This window comes from Phymastichus coffea, unplaced genomic scaffold (assembly GCF_024137745.1).
Source record: "Phymastichus coffea isolate CEN01 unplaced genomic scaffold, Cenicafe_Pcof_1.1 PCOF00068, whole genome shotgun sequence".
NCBI classification, from domain to species: domain Eukaryota; kingdom Metazoa; phylum Arthropoda; class Insecta; order Hymenoptera; family Eulophidae; genus Phymastichus; species Phymastichus coffea.
The window spans coordinates 687522-707880 of record NW_026706879.1 but is presented as its reverse complement, the minus strand read 5'-3'; the positions used below and the strand labels follow the sequence as shown (position 1 = coordinate 707880).

At 31.4% G+C, this 20359-nt stretch overlaps 4 protein-coding genes across 6 annotated transcripts; 1 reads left to right on the top strand and 3 right to left on the bottom strand.

Annotated features, from left to right (window-relative positions):
* Positions 1-1076: 1076 nt before the first annotated feature.
* LOC131667556 (protein FAM166B-like) lies at positions 1077-6262 on the top strand. The gene is made up of 5 exons (XM_058941042.1): positions 1077-1418; positions 4657-4732; positions 4797-4950; positions 5020-5244; positions 6018-6262. The coding sequence occupies exons 1-5, from the start codon at positions 1345-1347 to the stop codon at positions 6245-6247; spliced, it is 759 nt and encodes a 252-aa protein (XP_058797025.1). The 5' UTR covers positions 1077-1344; the 3' UTR covers positions 6248-6262.
* A 1689-nt stretch (positions 6263-7951) lies between these two features.
* LOC131667554 (mini-chromosome maintenance complex-binding protein) lies at positions 7952-10570 on the bottom strand. Of its 2 annotated transcripts, XM_058941041.1 has the most exons (8): positions 10435-10570; positions 10083-10357; positions 9461-9826; positions 9022-9344; positions 8780-8956; positions 8469-8712; positions 8223-8393; positions 7952-8146 (listed from the first exon to the last, which is right to left on the bottom strand). In XM_058941041.1, exons 1-8 carry the CDS (start codon positions 10436-10438, stop codon positions 7955-7957), a joined length of 1752 nt encoding a protein of 583 aa, XP_058797024.1. In that variant the 5' UTR covers positions 10439-10570; the 3' UTR covers positions 7952-7954. The 2 variants fall into 2 exon arrangements, with proteins under 2 accessions (XP_058797024.1, XP_058797023.1); XM_058941040.1 differs by lacking the exon at positions 10435-10570 and having other exon boundaries at positions 10083-10367.
* A 904-nt stretch (positions 10571-11474) lies between these two features.
* LOC131667570 (putative sodium-coupled neutral amino acid transporter 10) lies at positions 11475-15542 on the bottom strand. Of its 2 annotated transcripts, XM_058941068.1 has the most exons (8): positions 15321-15542; positions 15168-15235; positions 14528-15089; positions 14172-14442; positions 13964-14100; positions 13639-13866; positions 13358-13562; positions 11475-13270 (listed from the first exon to the last, which is right to left on the bottom strand). In XM_058941068.1, the coding sequence occupies exons 3-8, from the start codon at positions 14999-15001 to the stop codon at positions 11733-11735; spliced, it is 2853 nt and encodes a 950-aa protein (XP_058797051.1). In that variant the 5' UTR covers positions 15002-15089; positions 15168-15235; positions 15321-15542; the 3' UTR covers positions 11475-11732. The 2 variants fall into 2 exon arrangements, with proteins under 2 accessions (XP_058797051.1, XP_058797050.1); XM_058941067.1 differs by having other exon boundaries at positions 15168-15542.
* A 161-nt stretch (positions 15543-15703) lies between these two features.
* Positions 15704-20041, bottom strand: LOC131667544 (histone deacetylase HDAC1). The gene is made up of 9 exons (XM_058941022.1): positions 19846-20041; positions 18650-18762; positions 18416-18533; positions 17969-18342; positions 17746-17893; positions 17371-17656; positions 17059-17287; positions 16883-16973; positions 15704-16801 (listed from the first exon to the last, which is right to left on the bottom strand). The coding sequence occupies exons 1-9, from the start codon at positions 19892-19894 to the stop codon at positions 16731-16733; spliced, it is 1479 nt and encodes a 492-aa protein (XP_058797005.1). The 5' UTR covers positions 19895-20041; the 3' UTR covers positions 15704-16730.
* Between the last annotated feature and the right edge of the window lie 318 nt (positions 20042-20359).

Genomic DNA, 20359 nt, shown 5'->3' with positions numbered 1-20359 from the left:
CACTTACTAAAGCGAGCAGACATTGATATTCTACCGAGTATACAATCAAACAAACAATTAATTAAGTCATTTATCAACATATTCACTGCAATGACGTATTAAATGACATTGCAATTTCTTAAGAAACCAACTTAAATTTGTTTAAAAGACTATGTGAATAATCATTATATTCGTATGTGTAACATCGACTCAGTTCATAAATCATCATTAAAATATTCTAACACGTAAACTTATTAGATGGTATTGCTTGTAAGGGTGCAAATATTTTGATCCTTTTGTTTGGAAATGAAATTTTCGTTCATTGACGTAGGCAATGACGTAGCTGATTTTTCATCTGTTATAAATGATTTGTCACGTTCGAGTAAAGTCAAACATTTTGGCACGGTTGACAAATTGTCATCTCTTGGTCAAAATATTCATGATACGTCATTTTTTTATAAAACTGACTACTAAAATCCTATTAGCACTATGGCTACGAGCGTAAAACCTTGTGCTTAATAATCAGTGATAATCGAATCGATACATAGTCTTGCAATGTAGATTTAACGGATTTTTCAGATCAAAGCTCAAGGATGTGACAATATTACTTAACACATACCGAAATTTCTCGTACGAAAATAATTGAAACACCGACTATTCTCATCGAATAGCCGATCACAGTAACCACAAACAATATCAGTTAGATGTTACGTTTATGCCTGAAAATAGAAAAATAAAGTTATCCCATTGTAATAACTGCCCATTAAGAATCTTCATAAAGCCATTATCTAATCAAATCAATTCGAAAAAAAGAAGGCGAGTGTGAATCACAATACCACGGAGCAATCAAAAAGTAATTACAACCTCGCCTACACGGACAATTAGAAATGGCCATATCCAAGAGCAGAGGAAGCGAGGCGCGTCGAATAGTGCGGGAACGTGCGCCGGAAAAGAAGAAGAAGAAACGGAGGAAGGGGGCGGAGGTGTGTGCGAGCGGAGCGCGCGCGCGCATTCACCGGCGCCGCGCGCTAAGCGGTCCGACTATATACAGTTTGTTTCACTTGTTTATCCTCCAGTGTTTTTCGGAGCGCCGACGCGGTGACCGTACCGTCGCGCTGCTGCGCTCGTCCATTAGACACGGAGTTCACGCTCCATGCGAGCATTGAACTGCCAAACTTGAAACTAAGCTAAATTAACTTGCCCTTGGTCCACCTGCCAAACATGTGAAGTTTACGTTTTCATAGACCAACCTGCTACTTTATTTATTTATTTATTATTTTTCGAAGAGTGTTTATCATTCGTTTTAGTTTAGCATCATAGTGCGTGTCTTTTATTCCGCTGAGGTATTCTGTTTGCTTTGTGAAGATGACTTTCGATCCCGTTACCGACCAACAACAACAGGAATTTTTTCAACAAGGATGCATTGCTCATCTTCCGGGGTATGATCTGTTTTATTACAACAAAATTACTTTCATAGCAACTTGTTCAAATTAGAAAAACAATATTTGTCTTATGGTTTTCTATTCACCAAGTTTGAAAATATGCAAACGAAAAAAAAAACACCTAAAGAAAAAACAAAGTCAAATGACACAGTACAATGAATATATTTGTTTATCGTAATATCTATCTTATCTTTTATCGCGGTAACGTAGGTGATAAAATTCGCAACTCTATTACAATATGGCGAGTAGTAATTCATATATGCTCAGGCATTGCATAATAGTCGTGAACGTGAAAGGTTTGTATTTATAGGCCCTAAGGAGACTTGAATGACAATCTTATGCAGCGCACGTTCTGTCAAGTCAACGCGTTCTATTTGGCAGTTACACGATAAACCAATCAGTAAACGAACCAATTTGAATTCCGTGATTATTTTGTAAAGAAAAATGAATTTATTCATATCTATCTATCATTCTACATTTTTATAAAAATCGAATAATGAGTATGTGAATATTATTTAAAAATAATATTCATTTTATAATAATATTCTTTTGTACTTGTTCTCTTCGCCAATTAAATTAACGTTATCATTAACTATTTAAAAATACGGGTTTGATCATGAAAACACTGATCAAAACTCTTTTTTGAGCTCACCCGGTTTTGAAGAACCGTTAATCCGTAAATATTGCTCTCCCTATGAGAAAATATTACTTCATTGGTGATTTTGATTATCATTTGTAATTCAATTTTTGTTTCGATCACATGAAATAAGTTCGTAAATAACTTAAAAATGTAGAGACTATCCTTTCGATGTATAAACGGTAAACACGGCGGATGCAACGCTTCCTTGCCTATTTGAAAAAGCACTGTAGAGCGTCTGAAGAAGCGTAAACGCTAAAAATGCGCCAAACGACGTTGACGTCAAAAAAAGTAAATTTGCACAGTGCAAACAACCTCATGTTTGAATCTCTCGTGTTACATTCGAAAAATTAAATTTTGTACGCTTCTGTTTAGCTAATACGGATGTACTCATTTTATTAATACTCATTTATTTGAACCCAATAATTGTTCGAAACATTCGAAACTTTATTGATCGCATCAAGTTCAGTTTTAATATTTAGGAAGTGCATATCGATTACAAATAACTTTGCGCACAGTGCACAAACGTCTAATTGTTATTATAGCCTTTGCTCGTTTTTTCTTGTGTGAGCATCAAACCGTATTGTACTATGGAACTAGTTCACATGACTGACCATACGTATGCAAGTAAAACTGGAATTTACTCCCCAAGTGGAGCAGGTCAATGTAACGAGTACAACGAAAAATTACTTAAGCGAAGACTAATGATGTTAATAAACCGTTTGATAAGTATATACGTTTAATAATTTATGGACTTGAAATCTATTTCAAAAGTTTCATATTTAATGTATAGATTAAGTAAAAATGAAGTTCGTGAAAAATATTTTAATAGATTTAATAACGTATCAACATTGGATTTATTGAACTGTAGTTTTATCGAATATAATTGAGGTTTAAAGGTTAAAAACCGGTTAATGTGACATGCCAACAGGTTAGATGAAATCTATATGCAACTAAATCTGGTTGATTTATTCTAGCAGCAGCGCTCAAAGCAATTTAGAGTGTAACTCAGATTTTGTGAAATTATCGTATGAAATAACGCTCAGAGCCTCGACAGTGAGAAACATATTTGACATTCAAATATCGTTCAACGAAACAATTGGCAGGTCGAATGTATAGGTATCATTTGGAACAATTAACGACTGCTAATTGCATCGCAACAGAACCGACAAGATCTGTGAACAAAGTGAAAGAGAAATAAAAGGCCCTTGAGGCTGAAAATAGAGAGAGAGAGAGAGATAGAGAGAGAGAGAGAGAGAGAGAGAGAGAGAGAGAGAGAGAGAGAGAGAGAGAGAGAGAGAGCGAACTGAGAGCAAAATATATAGTATTGGGGAGGAATACAAAGGAATGGACTGGTACCAGTCACGGTACCACGTTACATTACACCCTCGTGGGTGGTGGACTGCAAGGCATAGTACCACGCGAGCTTTAATCACGCACAAGAGTTAGCCTTCATGCGCGAGATCCCCGCGCCCGTCGTGTAGCCAAGGCAAGGCAAGCACCAATGCTGGGGATGCACCTGCCCGACAATTCGCAATATCGATTCGCTAAATAAACTAGCGGCTCTTATCAAAACGTCTGTTAACAATCCCTCTTCTTTGTGTATACGTGCAGCTGTGTGCTTTCCTTATATCCTCGAGCATTCCATCGTGCCCGTCAAACTTTTGGTGCTTCCAAGGAAATTCTATTTTCAGCGTTGAGTGTTGCGCTTATTTGATGAGTTTGCTGCAATATTTGATTGTTGTACCAGGACAGCTTAACATTGAAATTAGTCAAGTTATTGCTAAAGGTTTTTCGGTATTCCAGACTTTACAATCATAACTGTAATAATTCAACTATCGCGCTTTAATTCACGTAACAAGCAGGAACATTTAACATATGAGATCAAATCGTCCGACTGGAGTATTTTTTGGAATAGTTCTAACTGACTATTACTAATTAATGTACAATTGACGTTCAAAACACAGATTTATGTTGAAATCAATATCATAAAGTAAGACTTTTATAACAAAGCCAATACATATAAAAATCCTGTTGTCGCCTCCAAGTACCTCGTTGTTTTTTTCAAAATCCGGGCAACCGAGCTACGATCCCAATAATGCTTTGCCCGGTCATTGACCTTGTCGAAGCTAGTCAGACAATAGATTTTTAAAAATGAAACAGAGTAAAACATGTTGGTATGTAAAGCTATTGTACCAGCTAGCTATTCAACCATGACCGTCACACAGAACTGCTCTACTGCGTCGATTTTGTGGGTCGACGCTGGCCCACTTTTTTTGCTTTTTTTCCACCTCTCGAACGTCCGCGCAGTGCCAGCGGTTCGTTAATACGTAAATCTATCGAGGATTGCACTCCGTCACGAGATCGCTTCTATGTATTGACTTTGATTCTTCTTTTATTCAATGAATTATTGATAAATTGGCAATTTGCTGGGATAAGAGATTTTGTAATGTTTATCGAATGCCTTATTTGTGCATAAATAATTTACAACATTGATATCGACGTACGAAAGAATATAAACAAAATCAGTGATGTAATTTGATTGTGATATTTTATAGTTAGAATTCTTATACATAATGATAAAGAACTGTGTTACAGGTACACCGGACACTGTCCAACACTGAAGTTCCGAGTTGGAAAACGATATGGAGCCTGCACCCAAGAAATTATGAAAGTAAATATTTGGACGAATTCTTCATTTTAAAACAACCTGTAAAAAATGACTTATTTGTTTGTAGGAGCTTATGGAGAAAAAAATTTTAAAGACTGGCCCCTACAGACCTAACTCTGGAAAAGAGAATTTAGTTCCAATTAAACGCGAAAAAAATATCAGAAGAGATTGGAAAAAAGATGCCTACGTGTACAAAACTCCTTACATTTTAGGTTACACAGGTATACTCTCGGTCTTAACTAATAATCCTTTATTTAGAACGTTAAAATCTTTAAAAATATCAATCACAGGTTACATACCCGGTTTCAATAGCCGATACGGTTTAACGTTCATGAAAGCAGTAGAGGAAGGTGCAGTTGAGTGGCGTGAAGCACAAAACAAGTTAAAAGCACGAAGGGATGCAATGCGAGCACATGCCGAAAGGACGGACCCAAGAAATTTATTGTCTCGAGTTAGGTCAGACAATGTAGACATTGAGATCGATCATGGACACAGTCGGAAGAGGCAATATTTCGGTTAGTAAGATAACTTTTATTTCGATCGTTGTTATAGTTTCAGTCCCAAATAAGATCGACAAAACCAACATTAGAGTGCAACAATTTTCTAATACCCATTTTTTTTGTGTGTTACCGTTTCCAATCACGATTTTTGGTGGTCGAGAACTGTTATTTTACGATCATCATTCAATGTTGCGTGTCGTGCTTACCAATTGTACATACAATATATGTGTCGAGAGAGTTCATTTTTTTGCACCGTTAAAGCAACATAATTATCCACTGAATTGCTGTCTTCTGTGTTATTTGTTCTAATTAAATGACTAATTCTTGTTATTTTAACATTAACTTACAGACAGAATTAAGAGTCGACAAAAATACGTAAAAAATAGGTCGAATAAAGCTTACAATATGAAATACTAAAAATTATCGAATTAAGCTATTTCTAACTATGAATCATGACCGATTAGGTAAAGACCATATCCATTTTCTCATTTATGTAGAATATATTTTTTGATACATGCAAGTTTTTGTACATAATAAAACCAATTAATTTTCCGCTTGTGTCACCAACTTTGATTAACTTAATTTGGAAAGATAACATTATCAATCAAATGTAGTCTTTATCTCAAAGAAAAACAAATTCATGATGATATTAAGTTTTTATTATACATATGCCATAAGCCAGTAAGCTGACACATGTAAACTAGAGGGAACATGATTCAACTTGCATGTATCTTTCGAATGTCAAATGAGAAAAAATTAAGACTAATAATTATTTGACGTATTCATAGACAATCAAGTAACAGCTGAAAGTCCGCCAATTGTTGGTTATACTGGGCACATACCGGGCGCCAAAGGAGAAGTTGCTTTATCAAAGAGGTACGCGCAGGCAGCGAAAAAAGGTCTTGAGCTTCTGCAAAAAGATCGTGAATCTAGGCTTGGTACAGCCAAAACCGCTGACGCAATTCAGAGAATTCTCGACGACGCATGTCTTGATGAAACGGGACACATAAAAGCGTGAAGTCTCTTGACGAGGAAAGATTAATTTTAGATTTAAGATTACACAACTTATTTTGAGTAAATCATGAGGTTTGAGTTTTGATTTAGTTATTGTTAGGTTGAACAGAGAGAACGTTATTTGAGAAGTATTTTAATATTTATCGCTTTGTACAGCATCTTATGCTTGTATACACACAGTTAAAGTATGATATACTATTTACTTAAATTAAGTAGTAATTAATGAACGTCGCAATTATTGCAAGTCATTGTAAAATATTGCGCACGGACAGATTCTTCATTTTGAAAGCTTCAATAACTCGAGAAAACAAATGATATCATAGAAATAAATTAAGATTGTATAATAGCAACAAAATAAAAGCACTCAGGGCACTTCAATCTGTGCAGCACTTCCGTCCAAGCATAATTAGATGTAAGTTACATAAACGTAATTTGAAAAAAATGGGGTTGTGTTTTTTGTTAAAATTACTTAACCCATTTCGTACCAAGATGATAAAAATTTTACTGAGTTTTCAACGCCATAATTTTTTAACTAAAGGCGTTAGAAAAAAATCGTGAAGTATCATTTCCGATAGTTTAAAGTCTAATCTTTCGAATGACATCATTAAAATGAGTCTAAAATTTGCTTGGAAAAAGTTATGACAAGTTTTTCACCAAAAAACGTGACATTTTCAAAATTTTTCTCAAAAAATGTCAAATTTTAAAAATGAAAGAGGGTAACCCGATTATTGGAAATGCCTTAAAGGGTAACATTAATATCTGCCCTTCAAAATGCCATTGAGATTTTTCCGAAATTCAAAATGGCGTCCTAAAAGTGAAAAAAATCATAAAAACGCGGATTTCTTTATACTATATTTTTCTATGCAAAAGCAGTGTCTTATCATTACGGTCATTATAAATTGTATCAATAACATGTTTTTGTCGAAATTTAATTGAAATTTTTCTAAAATTCAAGATGGCGACGTGAAAATGCTGTTCAAAACCTATAACAAATCTATAAATTCGTATAATTCTTTGTAAATGGTACATTTCCATTATTATTATTATCCGCCATCTTAAATTTCGGAAAAATCTCAATGACATTTTGAAGGGCAAATACTAATGTCACTCTTTAAGGCATTTCTAATAATCGGACTGATATTAAATAATAATATTAATAATATTAATATTAATACTAATGTTAATATTACTCTTCCATGTTTAAAATTTGACATTTTTTGAGAAAAATTTTGAATATTTCATGTTTTTTGGTGAATAACTCGTCATAACTTTTTCCAAGAAATTTTAAGTTAATTTGAATGACGGCTTTCGAAAAAGGAGACTTTAAACTATCGGAAATTATACTTCGCTATTTTTTTCTAACGCATTTCGTTAAACAGTTATGACGTTGAAAACTCAGTAAAATTTTTGTCGTCTTGGTACGAAATGGGTTAAAATATGTCTCAGTGTTCTTTTTAATAGAAAGAACCATTGATTGACAAATAGAAGAAAAACAAAACTAGTTCAATCTTTACAAGTAAAAGATAATATTTAGTTTTGAATAACAAGTGTTACGAGATACCTCTATTTGTTAAGAGCGTAAAGTTATAATTATTTGTAAATAATGAAAATTACCGTAATAGGAAACAAAAAAAGTATCATATTGAAGTGATAATAAAAATGTATTCTAAAATGAACCCATTATATTAATTAATCCTAAAAAATTAACAACTTATCTACGTCTCGATAACCTGTTCAATCGTTCCATTTCCAACTTCAAAGATCTTTTCCACATATCAGGCTTCAAAACGTTAAGACCATGCGATAGTGACATTAGTCGTGATAAAACCATTAATGAATGTAAATCGTCGGGAGTAAATTTCTTGTATATATGCCTTAGCCTTACGAAATCATCCTGTATGACCTACAATCGAGAGCATGATTTTAATGTAATTTCTAACATCATACAAACAAAATCAGTTTGTTGCATCCATACTCACTTCAGACGTTTCTTCTGTAAAATCAAACTTTGCATGCTTGAGTGTACTTATGTACTGTCTTATATCTGTTAATCGATTTTCATCTTTCAAATACTGTTTCGCCGCTTCAAGAACATGCGGATAAAGTTTAACTGTTTCCGGATCTGGCTTTAAAACTATTTGCTGTCGACACTGCAATAAATAGAAACTATTATTGCAAAATGCCAATAAAACGATAATAGATATACAATACTATTATTAATTTACAGATACAAATGATTTCGATTCTGATAAAATTAAAACAGGTATGTCTGTTTCATGATCCATAGTGTAATATTTAAAATCGTATGGCAGTTTTTGAAATATAATTAAGTCATTAATAGTATTATAGTTTTGTCTTCCACAAGCTGTGACTTGGCCAGCTGTTAGACCTGTTTCATCAATAATCAAGTGAGTATTTTTACTAAGCTGTAAAATTCCACTTGTTAATCTATCACATTCATAGTCTTTTCTGTAAAAAAGATAACGTTAAATTCCAAATTTATACTTTTTGATGGACAATTTTAAATTTTATATACTTTGGAAGGAAACACATGTTGTTGAGATTCCCTAATGTCATATCTATTAAATGACTTTTTTCAACAATTTGCCTTAAAATTTCATACAAATCTTTTGAAAAATCCTTATATTTCATTGGAAAATTTGTTATATTAATAGAAAATGCTCCAAGGGAGAGAGATGGTTGCCTAAGATACCTAAAATATAAAAAGCATGTAATAGTTATAGTAAATATTGCAATAAAGCATGTTATAAAACATACACTGATGAAATCAAGTGACAAATCAAATAATCAGCAGCAACTTGATCTCCAAAAAGTATCTGACTTAACACCCTTCTTAAATCTTCTCTTATACATTCTGCTTTTGAAAAAATATTAGTTTGTTCCACAATGTATTTGCTTTTTTCATCAATAATTTTGATTGCATGCAATCTTGGAACTATAGAAGCTGGTGGATGATGAATTTGTTGTTCTAGCTCAGTCATATTTGGAGAATCATAAATTTCACTCAAAGTAGGATCCAGTGATAAAAATCCAATTATATCAATAACTTGATTTAATTTGTAAGGCATATTTTGGTATACCTATACAGTAAACATACATATAATGACTAACCTTGTGTGACTAACAAACAATTTCATAATTTCATTAGATTAATTCAATGATTTGTCTGATATTAATATCAATTTTCAATACTTACTTTTACTATACAAATTTTTCCATCTTTATCTGGTATAGGAAAGTTCAGAAGGTAATCCTTGGAAACCAGTTGTGGTTTCTTTGATTCTTTGTCCATTGAATACAAAGATCCAACTTCTGCATTATTATCCAATGCTTTTTCTTTCTTTTGTTGTGGTTCTGAACAATCCATTGGTTCTTCTGAATCATCTAAAGCTCTTTTACTACTTTTATTAACATTGGATTTTGTAGACTGTACGTCAATAGGCATTCTATTTTTAAGACTTTCCTTAGCCCAATCATTCAATCCTGGTATAGAAATAACTATCCAAACCTGTCTTTCTGATTTTACAGTACTATCCGAATTAAATTCAATTTTTTCATAAGACTGCCATAAAATAAGGTCAAATTACAATTATAGAAATAATAACATTCATAAATAATAATACTTTGATAAAGCTGTTGGTTACAGCATACATGGAATAAACTAAACTTTAAGTATCCCACACCTGGAGTAACCTTAAGTCAAATTTTATTTTGGTCTTGCACTGACCTGAATGTTAATAATGTAACATGGGTTTCCAAGTGCTCCTTAAGACCTTCATTGAAATAAAAACTACAAAATAGCTTTTACATTGCCTTACCTCACAGTGTGCTCTATCTATAAGCAATCCACTTCTAATACTGCTTTTGCCAGTTTGTTCATTGATTACTTGATAATTTTGAAGAAAATACTCAGGATTATACATATCCTGTATCATTCCTCGAAAATGAACAAGTTGACCATCATTGAGATAATCCAGGTTGGTAGAATTCAAAGAAGGGATTTCATTCAATGCATCAGCATTCTCTAAATCTTTCATACAGTCAGATTTATTTTTCAAAAAGTAATCAACAGTCCAATCAGTAGGCTTGAGAGCTAAAAGCATAAGTAAATGTAATTATCAAAGTGTTTTTACATTTATCTTTTAAATCAAAAGAAGACGCTGTTCTTACCCATTTTGGAATAAATATAACGAAAAATTAAAATTAAATTAAAATAAAACTGAAAAAGTAAATAAAATTACTTATCAGCAGCACTGAAACTAAACTTATAAAGAACAGAATGGCCATAAAAGACAACTACTTTACACTTCCACCGCCACGACCACGTGATATATCGCGCCAAAATTCTATAACAAGAAAACGTATGCAGCGCCATCAACGTTGCAGCTGGAAAATTTTTTTTCAGACGTCCTTAAAAATGATCCCATTTCCTATTTGATATATAATAATATAATAATAATATATAAAATACAATAATTTTTAGAGATCCTGAGAAAAATTTGTCAAGCGGAAATGCTGAGCACCACTTCTGCAATGGCGTGGCATTACTGACTTAGCAGATAAAAGTTTTTCAAGGGTTTCTCTTAAACAAATGAATCAATTAAGTTGAAACCTATTGAAGACATTCATTGTAAATAAACCGTGTGCTTAAATCTTACTTTTATGAAAAAATGTTATGGAATCAAAGAAAAAATAAAAACTCTAATTTCAGTCATTCAGTTTTTGTCACATTTATCTCTCATTTTATAAAAAAAGTTGAGCAATATATTCTTTATTCATGTATAATGAATGTCCCCAAAAAAAGATTCAACGTAATTAATTAATTCATTGTTTCAGAGGAAACCATACAAAAATCTTTGTTTAGTCAGTAAGTTATGTATATGTTTGTCTATTCTCCTTATATATATATATATGTGTGTGTGTGTGTGTGTAGAAAAATCTATTCAAATCTATATATAAATATATAGCTATACATATAGATAATTCTACACCACACACACACACACATATATATATATATACATACACACAATTAGGAGGCTTGAAAATTTGGTTTTGAAAATAGTCATTTTATTTCTGTCATATAGTATGTTTAATATGGATTAAATATCATTTTACTTAATTAAAACCAAGTTATTGTAATTATGAGTTTATAAGGTTTCCATTAAGTTTAAATCTTATTTATTTCAATGAAAATATATTTTGCAGTATTCGTGACAAAAAATATCAGTTTACAATGCATTTTTGTTCATTCTAGTATACGTATATTATCATATTCACAATAATTATTATATTCAAAATTCATTATTTACATATTCTTACAATCTATCGATTTTTTTTGTAGAATAATATTAATTAATCCAATAATACTTTTCATAAAAACTGTTAGAATTAAACTTAAATTGGTCCTAATTAAATTCGGAAAATTTTTTAAATTATTCAAGTTCTATGAGCATACATAATAATAATCAGTTTTCTTTATCATCAGCATCATCATTAAATTGCAGTGCTTTTAAATCTCTTTTTTTCACTTTAACAAAGTTATCATTAACATGAATTTCAGAATTAATAGAAAGTTTTTCTATAGCATCTTGTTGAGATAAATGAACACTTGGTTTTATTAAACTTTCTGCACCTTTGTCTGAATTTTTCTCCTTAACTTTTATCCTTTCTCCTGTACTTTCAGCTACAGATATATTAATTTTTTTCTCACAAGTATCATTTTCATTCTTTATATTATTTTGTACAATTAAATTACTTTTATGTTCACTTGTTTCATTGATGACTTTATTTGATATGTTTGATGTATCTTCTTCAGCTTCTCTTTTTTCTCTTAAATGTTCCTCCAGAATGTCTCGTTTTGGAAATGCATTATTGGAATGACTTTCATTATCATTTATTTGTTTAGTAATGTTCATTTTTAAAAGAATTGGTATTGGATTCATATAAATTTTTTTGTCTTTTTCTTTTCCATTTTTTCTCTCCTCTCTATCATGTGGTTTATCTAATTTATTAATTTCAATAGTTTCATTTCCATTCGACAACTTATTGGATTGTTTAGTTAATGCTTTGATAATATGATCCTCAGATTTTTTAATGTGCTTGTCGACAATTGATTTATTTGAATTTGAAGAGATAACTGGTTTTCTCATGAGAGTTTCTTTGTTTTCATTAAAATACTTATTTTGCTTATTTAAGTTATCGATTTTAGTGCCTTCATTATTACCCTGAATAACCGATTGTCCTTTATGATGAGACACATTCATACTGTATTCATTTTCTTGTCCTTTAATTTCAGTATCTTTCTGTGATTCTATGTTATGGACGACAACTTTAGATTTGATTGCATTTACGAGATTCTGTTTCTGTGCTACATTATTAGGATCATCTTTCCTTCCATTCTCTGGTACCAAGTTCAATTGATTACTTTGTTTTTCTATTTCATTCTTTTCAGATAATTCTCTCTCTTTCTTTATTTGTTCAATATCTTTTAAAAGTTCTTTTTGTTCCTGCATCAGTTCCATAATATGTTCTTCTAAAGTTCTTTTAAGCTGCTCCTTTTTTAGTACAGTTTCTACATTTGATATTTCCTTATCAGCAGCTAATTCAGATTCTTCTTTTTTTATTGCGTCAACAGCTATTACATCATTTTTTTGAGCAACATTAATTTTTTCATCTGTTTTACCAGGTAGTATGTTTGCTTCCTCTATCACATCCGGTATATTATTAGTACTTTTAATTTTCTTTAATAAATCGTAAGCTACTTTTGCCTCTTCAATGAGTTTGTTATCTGCATCTTTTTCAACTTTTGGAACTTCAGGTGGCTCTGGCTCTATGATAATTTTGTCCTTGATCTCCTCTTTTGGTTTTTCATCACCAGGTAATCTTTCTACAGGTACAGGTGGTTCTTGTCTTATATTTTCTATAGGAACAGGTGGCTCTTGTCGTACATTTTTACTATCTGGAATTTTGTCAGGAACTTTTGGCTTTAAAATTTCAATGTCATCTATGTGGAATGGATTTAAAATTATTATAACATTACAAAAATAAATCCAAATTTATTATAAAGAATTAATCTACATCAATTACATACCTTTTTTAACTTGCAGACCATCTAACTCTTTTGGTTCATCATGTTTTTTAAAGATTTCATTGTCAATTAACACTTTGGGAATTTCATTTAGTTGACTAGGAAATTTTGCAGTTGTCATAGTAACTTTAGCTGTTGACTGTTCCATGGCATACAAATTTGCATACGTTCCAAGTACCAAAATCCATATTCCAACAATAATGAGAAACTATACTTTTTATTATTAATAAGGTTGAATTGCCAATCACATTTTTATAAAACAACATTTTTAAATTGTGTCTTACCTGAGCAAGCAATCTTTCATTTGTATTTTTTGTACTAATAGTTATGAAAAATGCAGCAGGAAATATAAGACATATAATGACACCTATTGTTGATCCAACAATACCTAATACAAATTCAATATTTGGAATCAAAATTCCAATAATAAGAGCAATGGTAACAATAAAAATTGTAAGACATCTGAATCTTGTTTCAGATATATATGCGGTTGATGTTTCATGGGTATATGCCTAAAAATAAATTATTATTAATAATTCTAGTTTGTAAAAAAAGTGCCATAAATAACTGCTATATATATGATAGAACAAAATTGTTGAATTAACTTACTCTTCTAAAAAGTAAAGAATTAAGACTGGCTCTACAGGGAAAAATGACTAGTGGAAAACTAAAAGCTACTGATAGTACAAAACCTATTTTTATTATTTCAGATGACAAACTTGGTTCAAAACTCATCAAAATATTTCCTAAAATACCATTTAATAAATCATTATTCTATCAATTTTATAAAATTATTCAATAGTAATAAAACCAATACCTGTAAATGGCTGTGTACTAAAAGCTATGTAACCAAAAAAACCAACACAAAAATAAACTGTAGTACACATGTTCAATGCTCCACGAACAATTTCATTCATTTTCTCTAAACTAACATTAGGAACAACTTCATAAATTTCAAATAGCTGTGTTTGACAAAAAAGAGATAAAGCAAAAATAGGTAAGCATTGGAGAATGCCTGCAGGCCTCCAGTAGTGAACTTTATTCAGCCAGTCTCCAGCAAAAATATGGTGAGTTGATTCTATTATCACCTGTTTAAAAAAATGTTATATACAATACCTTGTAACATTTATTAGTTAAAATGTAACAAAATAATTAGTAAAAATGTTACGTTACCCTTAAAACCAAAAATATGTAAAATCCAATAGAAGCAGTACTAACACTAGCCAAACTGTCAATATTTCTTAGCAAACCTAATGGTAAAACAATGAAAAACCCGGTTGTTATCAACAAACTAGTTCTTATATCTTCAGGTTGTTTTCCAATCATTACTCCAATAATTTGTGGTCCTAAATCTCCAACAACAACAAAAAATGCAATGCAAGTTCCCAACAAGAATCCAATCACACTCAGCTCAACCAAAAATTTGCCCATGAAGCCAAAAGCATGGAATGCTAAAAATTCAAAGTTCCTTCGACGAGACATGACAGCAGACTTTATGAGGAAGTAACATGATAATCTGGAGAGGATACTACTTAGTATAAGAACTAAAGTAGCTAAAATAATGCCACACTGCTTAAAGCAAAATGGCATAGCTAAAACGCTAACACCAATAATGCCATTAGCAAGGGTCATTACATGTGAGATCATTTTGGTATCACAGTTTGGTCTGTCACATGTGGCAAATGGTAAATAAATAGTTTTATATTATTATTCACGTTTATTTACATTCTGGATTCTGAAATAGAAAATTTTTTTAACGTATGCTAAGTTCAAGTATATTGTAGATAGAACAGCACATCAATTAAAGAATTACCTTATATGTTTCATTTTCATTAATCGCATCTTTCTTCATGTTGTGTACGTGATATTTTACTATATTTTCTATTGTATAAGGAATCAATTTAAAATCATTACTCATAGTGTAAAAATCGACGAAAATACTCGATAAAAAGGAGGTTAAAGTTACCGATTAACGAAACGTAAACAACTAGATATATATATATATGTGGACACATCAGTGTATGTCTATTATATCGTGTCTCCCGTATATTATTCTAGTATTAATTCAAACAAATAATAAAAAGACCAATCAAATGTGTATAAGTAGTAATGCTACAATAAAAATACTTGCTAAAAATTAAAGTTCTTTAGAATTCTTATTCAATCTTGATTTTAACCAAACAGCTGTTACAACACACACGTGTACGCCACTGATACATATGTATGTATGTAACATTATAGGTAAACGTACGTGTACAACGTACAGATATTTAACATTAAAACATATTATCGCAAAAATATACCATACTCTTATTGATAAGACAAAATAATGTAAATTTTGAATACTTGCACAAGTGATTTTATTATTTTATCATAAATATCTAAAAACATTTTTGAACTTCATACTTTGACATAAATATGACAATGTCTTGTCTTTCAAAACTGACACTATTAAACGCAACATCATACATTATTTAAAAAATTACAATTATATCTAAAGAAACTGCTTACATATTTACTTATATACCTACATAAGTTTATAGAACATATATCTGATCCGACTTAGTAAATACATCAGTATAGTATATGCCATCGATTACATTTACACTAAAAATTCAAGTACCTTAAAAAATATGAATATTAACTATTTGAGATCTTTACATACAAGCCAGGTAAAAAAAGGTGCAAATAAAAAAATAGATAAAAAATTACAGCTTACTTTAATAATATTGTTGCAAAGTAATTAGTGTGAATGTAATCAATAATTACAAAAGAAAAAATTTACCATTTATGCTCGATATTTCACGCAACAAAACAATTCTCAAATTGATCACGAATATACTACAATTTTTCCATTTACGCTTGCTTTACTTTGATATATGACTGAAGAAATATTTCTGTAGAAACACACCTTTCATACTTTTATCTAAATCGGACAATTGCTTGCAATCAATGCTTTCGAAATTTGCCCTGCTCAAAAGAAATCATAAAGCGAGTTTGAACTGGCAACTCACGATTCACGTTATCGATCTTTATATACGAAAATAATTTATGAAATTTGCAATATAATCTTTTGACTAATATAATTAGAAAAAAAATGAAATGTGAAAATGAACGCTCGAATAACTGATGCATCAGTCACAAGATTATATTAAAAGAAACATATTGTGCTTCACGAACGTTCGCGAACGTCAATAATTCTTGATAAGAGTCTAAAAATATTCTATTTATAGACTGGTGACGTAAATTTTGATAACATCATAAATTTTAACTGAAAATTGCAATTGATATCTTACTATTGCAAGGATTTGTTGCTTATTTTACTTTTGCATAAAATGGTTTAAATTCCGTTGTAAGAATTTTCAATATGCCTAAATCAAGGATTCGTTGCTCCATCTTTTTTCGCTTCTTCGTTTGTAGCATTGGTTTTCTCGTCTTTCTCGTTATCTGTAATAATAAAGTAATGTTAATACCCACTTAAACAATTATGAAAAAACTTTGAAAGTATTATCAAATTAACTTATTTACCTTTTGAATCTGATTTAATATCATCTTCTTTCTTCACATCTCCATCAGCATTATCTTGACCTTTTTCTAATCGAGGACGTTTTCTCGATCCCTATAAATATGAAAAAAATTGTAATAATTTCTTCTATTAATAGCAATCAAAAAATTAAGTTTCGCCAAAAATACTGATGTCGTACTTTAAATGATCGGTTATCTCGTCTGCCACCTTCGCCTTCATCTTCACTATCACTGTATTCATTTTCATGCTGTAACCTTTTGTCAATATCACGCTGAGGAAGTCGTTCATCTGGATTTATCTTTTCTTCAGCTTCTGAATCTTCGATGACAGCTCCGTCTTCTGGAATAGCTTGTACTTGAACTCCTGGTGCATGTGGAAGCATTCTGAGATTTTCAAATAGTCTCGTTCTGAAAAAATTGTATTTTGATATGTTAAAATTATATCATACTTATGCGGTAACTCAAACGCTTTCAATGTAATATTAACTTACTTTATTTTTTCTAAATACTCAGTAGTATTTTGATTGGCCATATTAGATGGACTAATGTGTAATTTGAAGTCCGGACCAAAATATTCAAAATAATCATTGTATGGAAGCTCATTTGCTATTTCTGTTCCAAGTGCTACGGAAGTTTCATATGTCCAGCAACGCGACACATTCCTAATTGTGTAACCACCGCCTCCAACCATCAAGAAAGGTAAATTATATTTTTTAACAAATTCGACGCATTTGCCATGTCCACGAACAGTAAGGTTGAAGCATCCTAATCTGTCACCTATTTATGCCAAGAAAATATTCTTATATTACTTATTGTACATAAAATCTACATTTTAATAATTTTTGTGACTTATGAGGTTATTTTACCAGTTAATGAATCAGCTCCACATTGTAATACAACAGCAGATGGTTGGAAAGTTTCCATAACTTTAGAAATGATTGGTACAAATATAGACTCATAACTCTCATCATCCATTCCATCTCTCAAAGGAATATTAACTGCATAATATTTCCCCTACAATGAGAAAATAAACAATGTTATTTTCTAATTACTTCACAAATAAACTTGCAAAGATATGTAGTAACTTACCTTTCCAGCACCAATATCTCTCAGATCTCCAGTTCCCGGGAAGTATTCTCCATATTTATGGAATGATACTGTCATCACTCTATCAGTTGTATAGAAGGCTTCTTCAACTCCATCACCATGGTGAACATCGATATCAATGTACAAAACTCGTTGATGATACTTAAGTAATTCTAGAATTCCTAGAACAATATCATTAACATAGCAAAACCCTGATGCCTCGCTCTTTTTGGCATGATGGAGTCCACCTCCCCAGTTTATACAAATCTCAGATGCTTGCTTATTTAGTTTCACAGCTGCTGCTACTGATCCACCAGCAGATAATTGACAAAACTCATAAAGACCATCAAACACAGGACAGTCTTCTCCTACATTAACTAAAATTTAAAAATTTATATTAATACATATGAAAAATCTCACTTGTAAGCAACTAAAATTAATTTTGTTTACATCTTTGCATCTGCTTGTTGTATTCAGTCATATTATCAGGCCTAATAGATCTTAAAAATCTAATATATTCATCGCTATGAAATTTTGTCATTTCATCAGCAGTAGCTTTGTGTGGACGCTACAAATATAAACAGTTTATTATTATATTTGCATGATCATAATTACTGAAATCAGCAATATAGGTTTATTTAGCTCACTTATGTCATTGCATAATAGAGTAGGGAATAAACTTACATAGATTTCCATCTTACGGTATAATCCATAATTTAGCAATAAATTATGTGTCATCCTTATGCGGTGTGGCTTCATAGGATGTCCTTGCCCATAATAGTAATTTCCAATGTCACCTATAAAAATTTATTACCATTATATAAAAGAAATTGCTAGTTGATCCTGTAGTTGCATCTGTTAAATTTTTAGAACTACCTAATACTTTGATTATTATTAATTTTATTTGGAAAAGAATTATTATTATTGATAACTTGAACTTTTAAAAAAATACAATTTGGCACTTATGAGCAGTAAAAATAAAATCATTCAATTACTGAAAAATAAATATTGTACTCAATTACTGTAAGCTAAGACATTGCATTTTATTTGACGTTTCAACAAACTTATTTTGAGGTCAAAATGGTTTAAAAACTGTTGAATTGAACTATTGTTACTAATGAGGTTGACAAATCTGGTCAACGAAATGTGAAATAAAATGCAATATATTAGCTTACAGTGATTTAGTAAAATATTTATTTTATACATAACTGTGGAAAATGGGAAGATAACATGTGATGCATTAAATAATTGATACTCAATATATGTTCACATCATTTAAATAAATACATTATTTTATTTACATTTAACAAAATTATAAAATTCAAAAGAAAAAGACTATTTTTAAAGTATCTAGATTGTTACAAATATAAAATAAACAAGTTTATTATAATATTCAAAATTACTTTAGGGAACGTTATTAAGAGTAAAAAGTCAACTAAATTGCATGTCTACAATTACTAGTACTTAGTCAATGGTCAACAAGCATTTTTTTCGATTAGTTTTTCACAAATTTTTTGAAGCGTTGAACGATTACAATAAAAAATATTGTTTTAACGAAAATAGCGTGAGAAATCCTCAAGTAGACTACTACCAAAGGCAGACATGATGGAAGTTAGCTTGGTTCTACGGTCGCATGAAAGTCGACCTAAAGACCTTTTGCCTTAAACCAAATAAAAGAGTACAAACTTGCCAAAACTCAAGTAAATCTACCAATCCAAATAGGTACAATTGAAAAACTACTTTTAAATAAAATTCTTGTACAATAATTTTCTTAAATTCGAATATCTGCTAGTAATAAACAAAAACCTCACAGTACAGCGACATGTGATCCAAAGCACGGATCCACAACGTTGATTTTATAAGAGAAAATTGATACTCACTGTCGTAGTAGTAGCAAACTCGCTTCCTGCTGTGTTGCATTTGTGACATGTTGATGAATGTTCAGTTAAGGGCACACTCGGATTAAATTGTTATACGCTAAGGCAAAAAAAGCGCGGAAAAAGAGAGAGTGGCACGACACTTTCCAAGCTTAAGCGTACACCTCTTCTCTGTTGACTGGACTTTGCGTCTCTGACGCTTCACGCTGGAACCACGGCGTCACTCTGATGCAGCTGTTGCGCCTGCGCATTAGTACGATTCGATTCTCCGCCCCTTCATTGATTAGTGTTCGTTGTTTGGATTGGTCTAGCTCAAGGAGAGAGGGTAACATGCACGGGGTACCCGGCACCGGCTCATTACGGCTGCCGCGATTTCTTATTCGCTGTGAACATGCGGACGGAGGGGATAGTAGCGCTGGCGTCGATTTTAACATTGGTTCTTATAAGAATTTCCAATTTTAACGCCGACGGCGACCACGAAACTAAATTCTTTTCAATAAGATTTAACACGGTTTCC